The sequence below is a fragment of the Orycteropus afer genome, unplaced genomic scaffold, assembly GCF_000298275.1.
Source record: "Orycteropus afer afer isolate SDZICR_OR568_19922 unplaced genomic scaffold, OryAfe1.0 scaffold00070, whole genome shotgun sequence".
Taxonomy (NCBI): domain Eukaryota; kingdom Metazoa; phylum Chordata; class Mammalia; order Tubulidentata; family Orycteropodidae; genus Orycteropus; species Orycteropus afer.
The window spans coordinates 643,656-660,938 of NW_006921657.1; the positions used below are offsets into that span (position 1 = coordinate 643,656).

Below are 17,283 nucleotides of genomic sequence, written 5' to 3' on the forward strand. Positions count from 1 at the left end.
CTCTCACTGATGCCCCTTTCAGTCCTTTTATGCCATTTCCCTCCTTTTATCTAGTCCCATCTCACCAAATCTCTTATCAACAGCAGCACCTCACCAGGGTATGTGTATGTAACTCTTCAGCACCATGCCTTCATTTTCCTTTCTTGATTTACTCTCCAAGCCTTGCTAGGGTGAACAACAGTGCAATGTAATTTCCCACAAATTTACAAACTTTAGAGTATAAAAGCATATATCCTCTTATTACAATCTAAAAAAGCTTAAGGAATTACTCTAGGGACACAGAGTGACTCTGTGGCACAGATACCGGTAAAGCGCAAAATGCTCACCAAAAAAAAAAGTAATAGCTAGATACCAGGGAGATTTTTAACTCTGTAAATACTTGGAGTCATAATTATGTATATTGTTTTATTCATAATTTGTAATGTTCTAGGATACCAAAAGTATTTCTAATGATGGTTGAATATAACAAAAAATTTTAACCTCATCTTAAACATCCACTGATCCATCTCATTCAACGGTAATATCAAATATTAAAAGGAACGTAAAAACAAACATGCACACAATTGCACAGTTTTCATAAAGGTCTATTTCATTATTGGTGGGTAGCGCATTTAACAGTTAAATACATTTAAATAATGTATAGGTGACTGCAGGACTGCAGCATTGGTAACTAGATAACCAATTCAACTAGAAACCAGCTAACATGTAACTGTCTAAATATTTAAAATACAGCTCTTGTTTAGATCATCCTTTGTTTCAATCACGATCAGGGGGGGGGGGGGCGAGCCTGCTGGTCACAATGGAAATATATTAAGGCCAAATCTTCTGATATCCATTCCCAGAGGTTTCTTCAGCTGGATTAAGCCTCCAACTCCAGGGCGAGCCCAAGTTTGTGGCCTCCAGCATTAATGCTCTTCCCATCTACTAGAGCAGACAGGGTAAGCTTTACACCTGTAAACAAAAAGACAATCACATGTGCCCGAAACACTTCACAAGAGTTTGCAGTCTTCTCTAATAATCAACCTAGAAGCTGCCTGTCACTTTTCCTCGCCTATCAATTGATCTACTAGTGCCAGTCACCAGAAGCACATGGAAATACCTAGGATACCAGAGAGAACTGCAAATGCCAGGAGAGTCCAAAACTCAGTTGGAAAGAGACCATATCTGAGGTAAGGTACCAAGTGACAGAGCATAAAAACATTAATAAAACTCAAAATACTCTAAAAAATATAGTAACATTCAATATATTACCCAGACTAAACATAAACAATCAAATGCCATGTGGGAATTTTAATAGGCTATAGAAAACTACAATGGAGACATTTTGGGAAAGTCTGAGTTAAGAGTACAGATTAAACCAGACAAACCATGGTCATCCAGTCAATTCTTATTCACAGCAACCCTACAGGATAGAGCATAACTACCTCATAGGGTTTCCAAGGCTGTGTAAATCTTTACAGAAGCTTAACTGCCACATCTTTCTCCCATGGAGTAGCTGGTGGGTTCAAACTGCTAGCCTTTCTGATTAGCAGCTGAGTGCTTTACCCACTGTGCCATTGGGGCACCACTTTAGATATCAGTGTCAAACCTTGCTGTTCAAAGGATGGTCCAGGAACTAGCAACAGTAGCACCCATGACCTGGGAGCTTGTTAGAAATGCAGAACTAACCTCCAGACCCTTGTTGTTGTTATGTGCCTTCGAGTTGGACCCAACTCATAGCAACCCCTCCTTGGGTTTCCGAGGCAGTATCACTACAGAAGTAGATTGCCCAACCTTCCTTCCCAGGAGTGGCTGGTGGGTTTGAGCCGCCAGCCTTCTGGTTAGCAGTCAAGTGCCTCAGGCACTATGCTACCAGAGCTTCATCCCCAGACCCTAGTGGACCAGAATATGCATTTTTAACAAGATTCCCCAGGTGATATATATGTGCACTTAAGTGCTGCTCCAACTAACAGGCATGTTTAAAATACTATGTAGAGGAAAAAAAACTATAGAGACAGGTAACAAAACGCAATGCGTGAACTCAGGAGAAATAAAAACTACCACAAGGTATTTTAGGCAGGAGAGAGGAAATTGAATAAGGAGTGGATATTAAACATACTATGGAGTTAGCTTTCTTAAATATATGATTATATATATATATTTCTTAAATACTATGATTATGCAGAGCCTCCTCATCCTCAGGAGATGAAGGCTGAAGCAATGAGAGGGGAGTGTCATCACAGTTGCAATTAACTTCCAAATGGCGCAGCCAAAAAAAACAAAAAGAGGAAAGGAATAATAATGTGGCAAAAGTAAATAGGTCTTCACTGTACTCTTTTTAACACTTCTATATACTTGAAAGATTCACAAAAAAAGAAAAATTTTGAAGTATTAGCAACAAAAATCTTACTTAAGGATACTTACCAGGCCTCAGAGTCTGAGTATAGCCCACTCCAATTAAACTAGAGTTGTTGACTTTTGCCTAAAATAAAATACAAAAACAACTATAATAAACATTTTTGAACGGAGAGACAAATTCCATGCACATTTCTCCTGCCGTGAAATTAGAAGTTTTCAGCTCTCTTATTCATATGTGAGATAGTAAAATTTAATAGTCTATTAAGCCAAACAAAACCAGGTACCATTAATTCTTACCCATTCAACTCAAAATCAAATTGTCAGTAAGATACAACAATATGCTAGAGCACCACAGACCCCACATTGTAGGTAGTCTACCAGGCTCACCAACTATGTAACTGGCACACAACAGGCTTGAAGTGTGAGGTATAAAGTTTCAATTTGTGACTTATGACACACACATCATTACCTTCAGGGCTCTTCCTAAAGAATTAAAAGTATGAATGTTAATCTCCAAATGGCAAAAACTTCCTCCAAAGAATAAGAAGAACTGAAAATCCTTTACCACATTCTCACACCTCTCAATGCCATTGGGTCCTGACTATAAGGAGACTGTTCTTGAGAGGAGATTCCATTGGGGTATCTTTTACCAATTCAGGCCAGTGCCTTCCCTGCACAATCCAAATATTTTAAAACTTTGTGATAGACCTTTAAGGACTAGAAGGAACCCTGGAGAGTAAGACATGGTAAGGAGAAACTCCTCCTAGCTTTATTCTCTATCACCACTATCACTAAGCCACAGCAAAGACCTATGGCTGCAAATGGGGGCACCTTGCCCTAGTCTCCCTCTAAGTGGAGGGAGACTAGGTCATCTCTAAATGCTTGTTCCTCACCATTGTGAGTGCTAATGGTTAGAAATGTAACAAATTAGCTTCGGGGATCAAAACAGACTCAGAAATGATTTGATTTCTATGTTGTTGTTGTTATTTTGCCATCGAGTCAGCCCTGACTCATAGCGACCCCTCCTTGGGTTTCTGAGGCAGTATCACTACGGAAGTAGGATTGCTCAACCTTCCTTCCGAGGAGTGGCTGGTGGGTTTGAACCGCCAGCGTTCTGGTTAGCAGTCAAGTGCCTTAGGCACTATGCTACCAGAGCTCCTATACTTTTTCATAATGTTTAACATCAAAACAGCTCAATCCAGAGAAAGAAATCCATCCAAATCTTCCTGAGTTTTCTGTCTAAGGAAGTAAAGTCCCATTAGTGGCTATCTTGTTTTGCCATTTGTTGTTACGTGCTGTCAAGTCATCTCTGACTCACAGCAACCATACATACAAAAGAATGAAACAATGCCTGGTCCTGTGCCAGCCTCATGATCCCTACTGTACCTGAGCCCAACACTGCAGCCATGTCAATCCACCTTGTTAAGGGCCTTCCCTTCTTCTGTTGACCCTCAACTTTACCAAGCATGATATCCTTCTCCAGAGAATGGTCCCTTCTGACAACACGACCAAAGCAGGTGAGACAAAGTCTGGCCATTCTCATTTCCAAGGAGCATTCCTTGGAGTGTACTTGGCTGTACTTTTTCCAGGACAGATTTGACAGTTCTTTTAGCACTCCACAGTACTTTCGGTATTCTTCGCCAACACCACAACTCAAAAGCATCAACCTTTCTTTGGTCTTCCTTATTCACTATCTAGCTCTCACATGCATATGAGGCGACTGAAAATACCATGGCTTGGGTTAGGCACATCTTAGTCTTCAAGGAGATATCTTTGCTCTTCAGCATTTGAAAGAGGTCTTTTGCAACAGATTTTCCCAAAGCAGTATGTCTTTTGATGTCTTGTCTGCTGCTCCCACTGGCAATGACTGCCAAACCAAGTAATATGAAGTCTTCGACAATGTCAATCTATTTTCCAATCTATCGTGATGCTGCTTATTGGTTCAGTCATGAGGATTTTCGTTGTCTTTATATTGAGGTGTAATCCATACTGTAGACTGTACTCTTTAATCTTCATCAGTCAGTGCTCCATGTCATCCTCATTTTCAGCAAAGTTGTGTTGTCTGCCTATCTTAGGTTGTTTTAATAAGCCTTCCTCCAATCTTGATGCCATGTTCTTTGTCATATAGTCCAGCTTCTTGGCTTATTTGCTCAGCATACAGAGTGAGTAAGTATGGTGAAAGGATAAAATCCTAACACACTCCCTTCCTGATTTTAAACCATGCAGTTTCTCCTTGCTCTGTTCAAACAGCCTCCTGGTCTATGTACAGGTTCTTCATGAGTACAATCAAGCGTTCTGGAATTCCCATTCTTCTCAATGTTATCCGTAATTTGTTACGATCCATACAATCGAATGCTTTTGCATAGTCAATAAAACACAACTAAACATCTTCCTGGTATTCTCTGCTTTGACAAGATCCATCTGACATCAGCTATATATCCCTTGCTCCACATCCCCTTCTCAATCCGGCTTGCATTTCTGGAAGTTCTCTTTCAATACACTGCTCCAACCGTTTCTGAATTATCTTCAGTAAGATTTTACTTGCATGTGGTATCAATGATACTGTTTGATAATTTTCACATTCTGTGGGATCACCTTTCTCTGGAATGAGTACAAATATGGATCTCTTTCAGTCAATCAGCCAGGTAGCTGTCTTCCAAAATCTCTTGGCATAGTCAAGTGTCTGTCTCCAGCACAGCATCCATTTGTTGAAACATCTCAATCAGTATTCCATCCGTTCCCGTAGCCTTGTTTTTCACCAATTCCTTCAGTGTAATTTCAACTTCTTCCTTCCTTACCATTGGTTCTTGAACATATGCCACCTCTTGAAATGGATGATCATCTACCAATTCTTTTTGGTATAATGACTCTGTGTATTCCATCTATTTTCTTTTAATGTTTCCAGCATCATTCAACATATTGCCCATGCAATCTTTCAATATTGCAGTTTGAGGCTTAAATTTTTTCCTCAGTTCTTTCAGCTTGAGAAATGTTGAATGTTCCTTCCATTTTGGTTTTCTAACTCCAAGTCTTTGCACTTTTCATTATAATTGACTGTGTCTTCCTGAGCTGCTCTTTGAAACCTTCTGTTCAGATCTTTTATCCTGTCCATTCTTCCATCTGCTTTAGCTACTCTCTGTTCAAGGCTATCTTATAATCAAGAGCCTCACACACTTGAATACAAATTCCAATTATTTTAGAGTAGGAGTCAACCAAGAAACTATGAGCCAGAGGCTTTTAGGAGCATTAAGAGATACTTCTAGGTGTATATTGAGGTGTAATCCATAGTGCAGACTGGATTGGGGTGATATCAGCATGAGTTAGGTAGGAAATGCTAGGTACATTTCCAAACTAATCCCCAGGAGTCAATGACACACAAGTCCTAAGCTTCCTTAGACTATGAGCTGAGAGGAGCACTTTCCGCTGGCATTAAATCTGATGGTGGCGTCTGCATACACTTGAACAAGAATGTGGCTAAAACTTAACTGCCTAAATTATCAAAACATACTGTCCTCAGGAATAAAGATCACTTTATGTAACAGAAATAACTCCAGGATGTTTAACTTTCTTTCATTCCTAATACATACAATACAGGTACTCCTGTAAGCAACTGACACACAGAAACAGCTGCTGATCTGCCTGAAATTGAAGCCATCCCCTCCTCTAACTCTCAGACACTGCATTCCCTCCTACCCTAATCCACTATGACTAGAGGAAGAAATAACAGAGGATAAGGACAGGACTAGAATGGCCAACTGTCTGAGTGTGCACAATATACGGGCTTGTGAGATAAAAAGAGATTTGGAAATGATGTGATTTCTATAGTCTTTTAATATGTTAACATCAAAATTACCCAATCCAAAGAAAGAAATGACTTAACTCTACAGGCCTACTCATAAATGGCATATGTGTTCCCTTGGCACTAAAGCCAAGTCTTCATAAATCACCAATACCAGGGAATTTTCCTAGGATACAGAATGTTCATTGCTAAAACTAGGATAGTTCAGACAAAGCAGGATGAGCCAGTCACCCTAGATAGGACTGAAATAAAAAAAAACAGAGGTCCAGTCCTGGCTCCTTCCCTACTAGTGTGCTAAATCCTTTTCCTCTTTCAGCTTCAGTTTCTTGTCCAAAATGATATGCTCCACTGATCTCTCACATCAAATCTATTCTGTAAACTACAGAGACGAAGCCAAAATGATTACGATACAATTATTTCTCAACACAAAACTACCCAGGGCCTAAAACTCTGATTTCTCCTGGGATTAGACAGGCTGGGATTGTTGTTGTTGTTATGTGCCATCGAGTCAGACCAGATTCATAGCCACCCCTCCTTGGGTTTCCGAGGTGGTATCACCACAGAAATAGACTGCCCAACCTTCCTTCTGAGGAGTGGCTGGTGGGTTTGAACTGCCAACCTTCTGGTTAGCAGTCAAGTGCCTTAGGCACTAAGTTACCAGAGCTCCTACGCTGGGATTATTAGCTACTAACTGAGCAGATCTGAGCTTAAACAAGTTCTTGTGGCCTGGCCTTAACTCAAACCTCCTAATACTGTCTCCACAGAAAAAGCTGCATTCCCAACTCTAATCCCAATCTGTCTGTAAACGAGGGGCTGTGGGAATCACAGTTTGAATTTTCAACACAATTCAATACACCCCAAATTTAATTCCAACAACCAAAAACCCCACCCTAAACCCAAAGTAGTACTCACAGAGATGGATGCAGTGGGATCCAACTGATACTTGGCAGCAATGCCAAAACGAGTGCAGTTGGTACCTGATGTCCAAGCAAGGTTTACTGAAGTGTCAAGATCTTCACATACTTTCTGATAGATTGAGCCTCCAAATTCTGTCCCATCATTGCTGCAAGATATTTTAAATTAGTAAATCTAGAATAGATAATGAAGTAAATTCTAAGGCTTTAGGCTGATACTTTGTATTTGCATTAAAATAAAAACCACTGCTCATTTGGGTCTTCAGTGTTCTACCGAAAGCTTTAAAGTTTTAAAAGGTCTCTTCCCACCCATATCCAGTAACAGGTGAAATAAATCGTGGTGGATCCATCCAGTGGAATTACCATGTAGCTATGAAAAATCCTCGTGTAGAATATATGATAAGGGAAAATGACCAAAATGAATTAAGTAGGAATAATGGGCTATAAAAGTCTTTTCAGTATGTATTTTATGTATGTATATATAAACCAAAACCTGTTACCACTAAGTTGATTCTGACTCATAGTGACTCCATAGTTCAGAACATAACTGCCCCAAAGGGTTCCCAAAGCTATAATCTTTATGGGAGCAGACAGTCACATCTTTCACTCCCAGAGTGGCTAGTGGGTTCAAACTGCCAACCTTTCAGTTAGCAACCAAGTGCTTAAACACTGCACCACCAGGATTTCCCTTCATACATGTACATAACAAACCAAACTAAACTCACTGCCATCGAGCTGATTCTGACTCATAGCTACCTCCTCTGGGTTTCTGAGGCAGTAGATCTTTACAGAAGTAGATTGCCCAGTCTTCTTTCTGTGGAATGGCTGGTAGGTTTGAACCGCCAACCTTCTGGTTAACAGTCAAATGCCTTGGCACTATGCTACCAGAGCTCTTTACATGTATACAGAAAAGGGAAACACCAAAACATTAACAAAGATTACGAATCTAGGTGGTAGATTATGGGAAATTTTGGTTTCTTTGAACTCTTCTGTATTTACCACACATTATTTTTGTAAAGGAAAAAAGAGTTTTTAGAAGTCCTTGATTTTATATACGTAATATATACGTATATATATACGTATATACATAAGGAGCCCTGGTGGTACAATGATTGTGTGCTTAGCTACTAATTGAAAGGTCAGTTGTTTGAATCCACCAGCTGCTCTGCAGGTGAAAGATGAGACAGTCTGCTTCCGCAAAGATTTATACCCTTGGAAAGCCTTTGAGAATGTTGTTCTACTCTGTCCTATAGGGTTGCTATGAGCCGGAACTGACTTGATGACAATGGGTTTGGTTTGGTTTGTTTTTTTTGGTGGACATATGTATTGGTGGATGATTTTGTGTGTGTGTGTGTGTGTGTTTTAGGTATCTCTCCCTCTAATTTGTGTTAAGTAAAAATATACCTTGGGCAACACTATCAAATCACCATCATAAACATCACAGATAATTAAGTCAAATAAATACACAGGTGAAATTTGGTAACTTTCTGACCTCTTCTAAAAGCCCAAAGCACAGCAAGCCTCAAATGAAATGAGTATTTTACTGTCTTACCAGCCAAAATCAGACTAGTTTTTTTTTTTTTTTTTTACTAAACACTTTCCAGGGGAACCCTAGAAATGTTTTTATGTTAAAATCCTTTAGGTTGTAGCTAGATAAATAAAAGATTATAAGAGACATCAAATACTTTCCTGAGATCCTATTATTACAGTGTTCTGTGAAGAGAATACTTACACGTTAGTGTGTAACTGGAAGTCCCCAGTCCTGTAGCCCACTGCAAAGTTATTCCTCGTCAACTTTGACTTGGCACTATCAAAGGTCATTTGGTAACCAGCAAGCCAGCCCTCATAGCCAAAGACAGCTGAACCATGAATTGCAGGCCCAGCAAAATCAAAGTCAACATCACAACCAAGGTTTATACACTCCCTCTTGTAAGAAGACTTGATTTTACCACTTTTCTTTCTAGAAAAGAACAAAATGCCTTAAAAGTGATGTCAGTGGGAAATATTCACATGCCTAACCTCTCCTTAAGGGCACAAAATAAATTTAAATGAAATGCAATAGAAATGAGAAGCAAAAGCAGCAGCAACACAATCATAGGGGAAAAACAGTTCAATGTACAAGAGCATGTGAGGTAACTGAACTAACTCCCTCCCATCACAAGACAACTCCTTTGCAGAACCAGCAATCAGTCACAAAAGCCTCTTAGAAGCATATTAATTATCCAAGTTAGTGCCACAATGAAGAGAGACAAATATTTGAAGACGAGCCAATGATAGCAACTCTACTGCTCTGAAAGCAGAAACAGATTTGTCATCATTACTCAGCAACTGAGTAAGCTACTGAATAATAAATGTGTTTCTTTCCTAAACATAAAGAGCAGAAATGCTTTTAAGTTTAAAGCACGTAAAAATGTACATGCTTACCCCGTGTTTGGTGAGAAGGTGGTATCAAATGTCAATTTCAAACCTTGACAAATCTGTTTTGTAAAAAAAATACTTGTTTTCAGCTTTATTTCCTTTTGACATACAAAAACAGAATAATTTAAAAGCTAAAGCACATTTTCAAAGTGTTACCTGGTCTTCGATTGCAATTTCTGTTCCCAGGGTGTTATCAGTGTTCCATTTTTCTGTGAAAGTTAGACCATACTCACACCATTTATATTTGGTCTCCAAGGTCCCAGTAACTTTACCAGTGTCTGTATTAGATGAACCAGATGTTGAGAATTCCTAGTAAGACAATAAATAACTTCACAAATTTTTTCCTATGCCAAGAATCCACTGTCCTAACTTATACAGCCACCCTACTGAAACACACAGTCATGTCATTAATCCCCTTTTCCTGTTTAGCTTTCTAAACATTCCTCCTCCCTGCTACTCTCTAAGCATTTACAAGTGTGACAAATTAGCCCTCAAGAACTGACTGCCATCTACATACAACTGCATTTCCCTAATCGATCATAGTTAACCTGTAGCTAACTCCCAAATGAACAAACTATATACCTTTTCTAATAATATCAAGTGCTACTACAGTATCAACTGATGTTAAAGGTAACATCAGTTAAGGCATTTTATTTGGCATTCAAAATCAATGAGAAAAAAGACTGGAAGTTTTGGCACAGCATCCAATCTACTTGATACTGAATAAAACACTAAATAAGCCATTATGGTTAATCAGATTCCATTCATTTAAAATCAGATTTATAAATGATACTTTATTATGAAAAATTCCCTGAAAATTCTTAAGGAGAAAGCACCACACAATAGCAACCCAGACCATGAACGAAAGATGTTAAAAAAAAAAATTCTTTGGTAATCCCAATATTATGTTTTTGAGATTAAGTCTTTACTAGTTCTTAATTCATGCTTTTCACATTCTTAAAAAAAAAAAAAAGTTGAGGGAGGGATTTACAGTAGTTACTATACAGCAAGGTTTTATCATGCATAATATAAAACTATATAATGTATAATAAGTGATATAAGTAGAAAAAAATCTCATCCGGGAGCAATCTGAAGTACTTTATATAACCTTATCTTTGTAGCAAATATAAGTGATTTGCCAACCACTAACTGCATACCAACTGATAAGCAAGGGATGATATGGGGGAGGGCTTATCTAAAATTTAAAATTTGCTTCCACTAATCCAAAAATTTAATATAATCTTACAGTGTTCTGTATAAAGGCAGGCAACTAAAATCTTGCAAAGTAAAATCCTAAAAAGCCTTCTGAAGAGATCTGATTCACAATTTGTCTGCTAATGATGGCTACACTCTAGCCACTGGAAAGCCAAGTCTAAAACAGACAGCTGATCTGAAATACTATACACAGAAGAGAACTTCAACCATAAAATGGGATGCTTACAAAGTGAGGAAAAATCAAAAAACTATCAATAGGGGAAAAAATTCACTCAGAAAAACAGAGCATCTGTAGAACTACTGCTCTGCAGTTGAACAGACCCAAATCTTTAGACCTTATTTATATATAATCTCCTGAAATTAAATGCTTTCATTAACAGATATTTCAAGTCAATGCTGGGGCACTTAATGCACATATTAAAAAGCACTGGATTGTTAGGAAAAGAATGCTGGATATAAAATTAGGAGTCTAATTCTGACTCCATCATTTACTAAACGAATGACACTTTTTCAACTATCAGTTTCCTGAATTCTAATTACAAAGCCTACAACTCATATATGAAATTGGACTACACCAAAGGAAAGCATCATTAAAATACAGGGCTCGAAGTCCGTAGTTGTATGTGCTGTTAAGAATATCCATATAAATAAAACTAACAGGGGACAGAATTCTGCTAATTTCTTAGGCACAGCCAACTACCCTGAGGGAGTGAGTTGTTGGACTTGTGGGCTTGGGACTGTGGTCGTAGGGGACATCAAGCTCAACTAGCATTAACACACTAACTACACAAAACATTGTTCTACATCCTATTTCAGTGAGTAGCGACTGGAATCTTAAAAGCTTGCAAGCAGCCTCTAGATGCAACAATTGGTCTTCCCTCATCTGGAGCAAAGAAGAACAAAGAAAACCAAAGATGCATGGAAACAATTAGTCCAAGGGACTAGTGGATAATCTGAAGCTCGCCTACATGGCCTTGAGACCAGAAGAACTAGATGGTGCCCAGGTATCACACTGTCAACCACTCAGAAAGGGATCACTTCAGGAGATCCTGGATAGGGTAAGAGTAAAATGTGGAACATAATTCAAAATCATAAAAAAGACCAGGCTTATAAATAGACTACCAAGCATAATTCAAAATGCACCAACAGCAGAAGAGAAGCCAGATGACTGGGACCTTCTAAAAATTAAATGTTTATGTGCTTCCAAAGACTTCTCCAAAAGAGTCAAAAGAGAACCTACAGATTGGGAAAAAATATTTGGTAATAACATATCTGACAAGGGACTTATCTCTAGAATTTATAGAACACTCCAACACCTCAATAACAAAAAGACAATCCAATTAAAAAATGGGCAGAAGACATGAATAGACACTTCATCAAGGAGGATATTCAAGCGGCCAACAAACATATGAAGAAATGCTCACGATCATTAGCTATTAGAGATGCAAATCAAAACAACAATGAGATACCATCTTGCTCCAGCACTAGTAGCAAAGTTCAACAAGACAGAAAATAACAAATGCTGGTGAGGTTGTGGAGAGATTGGGACTCTCATACACTGCTGGTGGGACTGTAAAATGGTACAACCATTGTGGAAAGCAGTATGGCGATTCCTTCAAAAGTTGGAAATACAAATACCATTTGACCCAGCCATCCCATTACTAGGTATATACCCTAAAGAAGTGAGAGCCATAACAAGAACAGATATATGCACGCCGATGTTCATCGCAGCACTATTTACAATAGCCAAAACTTGGAAACAACCTAGATGTCCAACAACTGAGGAATGGATAACCAAACTTTGGTACATTCACACAATGGAATACTATGCAACGCTAAAGAATAATGTAGAATCTGCAAAACACCGCATAATGTGGATGAACTTGGAGGACATTATGCTGAGCGAAATAAGTCAGTCACAAAAGGACAAATATTGTATTAGTCCGTTATTGTGAAAGTTAAGGAAAGGTTTATATATTGGAGGACATTTTCTTTGTTGGTTACCAGGGGTGGGAGGGAAGGGGAGGGAATGCTGTTAGATAGATAGAGATAAATATTGATTTGGGTGAAGAGAAGGGCAATGTACCAAATGTGAGTGACCAATATGGCAGCATTGAGGATGAGAAAGACAGAGAGAGTTACATGGGCAGTACAAACAACAAATATGAAGCCCTTTGTAAATACAATACTGAGTTGTCAATGAAAGCAAACAAGAGTATAGGGACGGATAGATGGGTGAACAAGCTAAACAATTATGTATGTCTAAATGGAGAGTGTATCCAAGATCATATACAGTGTTGGTAGACAATGGGCCTCTCGAAGAGTATGAAGGGATGGACACTGGGAGGAGGTAACTATGGGGAGGAAGTGGGAGGGGAGCTGCTGCATTGTAAATTTTGGTCAATGACATGAGACAAAGTATATGTGAACTGCTGTATGAAAAGTGAATTTACTCTGTAAATCTTCACCCAAATCCTAAAAAAAAAAAAAAAGACCAGGCCTACTGGTCTGATAGAGACCATTAAAACCCCTGAGACTACGGCCCCTAGTCACCCTTTGGGCCCAGAATTGACCCCACTCCTGGGGCTTCCAACCAAACAATAGACAGGCATGAGGTGAACATTTACACCAGGTAGATATACTCCTTAGAACAATCAATCATGGGAGATCAGAAGGGCTGTATTTGCACAAGGAGATAGCTCTGAGGGCAGGAATACATAGAAAAGAAGGACATAGGGAAAAGGGAGAAGTGGGAAGACAGCCGTTACATTATGGGGACTGCAATCAATGTCATTAAACAAAATGCATATGAACTGCTATATGAAAAATGAATTAGCTCTGTAAACTCACCCAAACCACAATTTTTAAGAATATAAATAATAATAAATTAAAAAGCAAGACATAGGGCTCGAGGAATTTAACCAATGTCACTAAATTCTATATGTAGAAACTATTAAATTTGTTATGTTTTGCTGTATTTTGTTTTTTGTTGTTGTTGCTCAACAACGTATTAAATAAAATTTTGGAAAGAACTTTCATCTTAAAAAATGAAGGAAAGAAAACTATATAGGAAGCATGTTCTTCTACTATACATTTTGAATGGGGAAGGGTGATGAGAAGCTATTTTTAATCCTAAATGATGGTGATTAATGACTCAAGCACCCCCCATCATCCATCAGCCTAGAGATCAAGAGCCACCTTACATATATGCCAAAGAATTCTCAAAACACAAAGCCAAGTTAACTGTGTGGGACCGTAACTGAACCAGCTGACACCACTTGTTGAGCGTACACTCTTCACCCTATCACCAGACATTTTAATTTCTAACATACATTATGGAGTGGCCAAGACACCTCTGCAGTTCAGGTGAAAGAGAATGGAAGCAGGAATTAATGGGACTTACTTGGTTGGGAGCAGGTACATGTAATAATAGGTCATTATCAGGCTTGTTGAAATAATTAAAAGGACACAAAAACATACTACATCTAATCCAGCTTCTATACATCCTTCATGATTTTAAATCTATTTACATAAAACTTACCCTAACTATCCCTGCCCACAATAAACCTTTGCTTTCCAACAAAGATTTTGCTTTATCGAACAATCCAGTATTTGATAAATTTCTGATTGTTCCCTAAAGTTTATTCTCTCCAACTCAAAAGCAAGAATAATCATCTTCCTGTTTTTTTTTTGTATTTTCTTTAAGACCTTTTGTGTTTCAACAAACACTCAACAAATCTTTCTAAGGGGCCTGAGTAGGTTAAGGGAGCTCTGATGGCATAGTGCCTAAGGCATTTGACTGCTAACTAGTAGGATAAGAGTGGGTACACAAAAACAAACAAATTACTGCTTTGTAACCTATTATGTTGAGCAAATAAGTCACCACAACGAAATATTCAGGCTTTTTTTCAACCAAAAAACCTAACAGCAAGATATGAACAATATAAAATTCCAGAAACCCAGTAAGTCTAGGCATTAAGAAACTGCAATGAATTTAATGAATACCAGTTATAAATGCTAAGGAAATTAACAATTACAGCAAGAATTTGTAAAACTAACCAGTAAATAGTCTATATGTATACACCATACCCATGCATCCCCCAAATAATCACAAAACAAAAAGTTTTTAAGTAGGAAAAATTACATAAATTTTACTTCACCCTCTTTGTAGGTGTTTCTTAGGAAGGTTCAAGACACTCAAATACCAAAATATTAATCTCTTTTAAAATATTCAAATCAGAATTCCTTACATTAACAAATACATGTGCAAATCTTCCCCACGGAGGACTACAAGAACATGGCCATTTTATAAATGATTGGTACATTCAAGAAGTTACTGAACAAGTTTACCCAGAATTCCAGTAAGCTTTGAGAGAAAACCAAAACCAAAACCAAAACCCACTGCTATCAAGTCAATTATCAGCAACCCCATAGGGCTTCTAAGGCTGTAAATCTTTTTTTTTTTTTTTTTAATTGTGATTTGGGTGAAAATTTACAGAGCAAATTCACTTTCCATAGAGCAATTCACATATACCTTGTCTCATGACACTGACTACAATTTACCACAATGCAACAGCTCCCCTCCTACTTCCTTCTGATAGTTACCTCTTCCCTGTGTCCATCCCTCCATGCACTCCTGCCCTCTGAACTGTCTCCCTGTGCATAAACAGCCCTTCTTTCTCCCATGATTGTTCTCTTCAAGGAGTGTATCTACCTCAAGTAAATAAATGTTCAACTCAATGCCTATTTTTTGTTTGAATGGAAGCCACAGGTGTGAGGTCAATTCCAGACCTGAGAGGTAGTTAGGGGCCATAGTCTCAGTGGTTCCACCAGACTCTATCAGAACAGCAAACTTGACCCCCCTCTTTTCCAAATGATTCTGCGTTTTGTTCCAGATTGTTCTCCCTCTCTATCCAGGATTTCCTACATAGATCCCCCTCCAAGTGGTTGACAGTGGTTAAGGCTGTAAATCTTTACAGAAGTAGACTGCCACACCCTTCTCCTGCAGAGCAGCTGGTACATTTGAACTTCTGACCTTCTGGCTAGCAACTGTAATGCCTTACTGTACCACCAGAGCTCCTTTTGAGAGAAAAAGGTTACAAAAAAACTGTGTAACAGGTTCTCTGCCTTCCAGCTTGCAATTTTACCAAGTAAACAAGAGTCCCACATAACTCAAGTCTTTCCTGAGTTCCTTATGCATACATATAATAAGGCAAAAGACTAAATGTAAATAAACTCACACCCAAAGCCAAATAAACCATGGTACATACAACTCCCTTCAAACAAAACTATTCTGGTTCTTGAAGATAAAACTAAGCTAAGACTTCTTTATGAGTTGAAAAATTACATAAAGGCATATCAGAACTTACTAGATATCTAATACTCACCACTCCACTGCATGACTTTGTTTTCACATCCAGTTTCACCAACCCAAAACCTTCAACAAGTAGAGAGTAAAAGATAACAAAATGATTTTTTTGTATAAAAGATGCAAACCAATAGCTGAGTATAAAAATAAAAAAGATCCCACATATTCAGAGGGGAATCCAAATATGTGCTGATAAAAAAAATTTAAATGAAAAATTTGAGAATCTGTACTGTATAAACTGATTTGTAAAGGGGAGAGCATCTTTATGCAGTTTTGCCTAGTGTTTTGATTTACCACCAGCAACAATTTTACAAATGCTTTTTAAACCTAAATATCAGATCAGAAAATCAATTCAATTAAAACCTCAGTAGACCTAATAGTTTATTATAATATATATTTCGGACATTTATCCTAAAGGGATATTGCTAACAATCTGAAGACAGGAGGAGGGTAATATACAACTCTAGTCAACCAAGGCCTAAGCTGTCACTGAAGGAAATAAAAGCACAAGTTGTTTTTTTTGTTTAACCTTTAAAGATAAAATTCTTGATCTACAGTTTGAAAAAAATATGGAAAGCTGAGGTAGAGGAAGATGTAGATAGTTACACTAATTTAACTAATTCAATCCAGAATGCATCTAAACAATACAGCAAGATATTTATAGTTTGATGAGATTAATTTAATACCCCTAGGTGATCCAAACACATACATTTTCACTTCTGATTTAATTTTTTTAAAGTTCTTACCAAATCCTTTGTTGAAAATATCTCTAGCAGCTTTGCCAAGGTCAGCATATGATGGAGGAATACACATTGCTGGTGGAATAAACATTCCAATGTTAATATTCTTGTTTACCCACCTTCTGTCCAAGAACATGACCAACTGCTGATCTTCGAACAGTTCAAGTTGTTAGAATTATGTTTTTTGTGCCACCAGGAGCTACTGTATTCTACAGATCCATAAAGCAGACATCACCATCTAAAACTTACTTCTAAAATGGACAACCACAGTTTCGCTGTATATAAATAATACTTCAAAAAATGGACAACCACAGTTAAGTGGCTACATTAACTTGGGAAATTCCTCCCAAAATATAAAAACAGACTTTCTATTCCTGAATTTACATTGCCTATATATAACCTTGGAGCTCTCTGGTAGCATAGTGGCTAAAGCACTTGACTGCTAACCAGAAGGCTGGCGGTTCAAACCCACCAGCCACTCCTCGGAAGGAA

General features: G+C 38.1%; 1 protein-coding gene across 1 annotated transcript in view; it reads right to left on the minus strand.

Annotated features, from left to right (window-relative positions):
• Window positions 1-859: 859 nt before the first annotated feature.
• VDAC2 (voltage dependent anion channel 2) overlaps window positions 860-17,283 on the minus strand; it is a 17,707-nt gene continuing 1,283 nt past the window's right edge. The window contains exons 2-9 of the mRNA XM_007940584.2: window positions 16,798-16,866; window positions 16,071-16,120; window positions 9,625-9,777; window positions 9,475-9,527; window positions 8,783-9,010; window positions 7,049-7,199; window positions 2,404-2,461; window positions 860-951 (exon numbers count right to left, since the gene is read on the minus strand). Coding sequence (XP_007938775.1) covers window positions 860-951; window positions 2,404-2,461; window positions 7,049-7,199; window positions 8,783-9,010; window positions 9,475-9,527; window positions 9,625-9,777; window positions 16,071-16,120; window positions 16,798-16,866 — 854 coding nt within the window. The remainder of the gene's footprint in view (window positions 952-2,403; window positions 2,462-7,048; window positions 7,200-8,782; window positions 9,011-9,474; window positions 9,528-9,624; window positions 9,778-16,070; window positions 16,121-16,797; window positions 16,867-17,283) is intronic.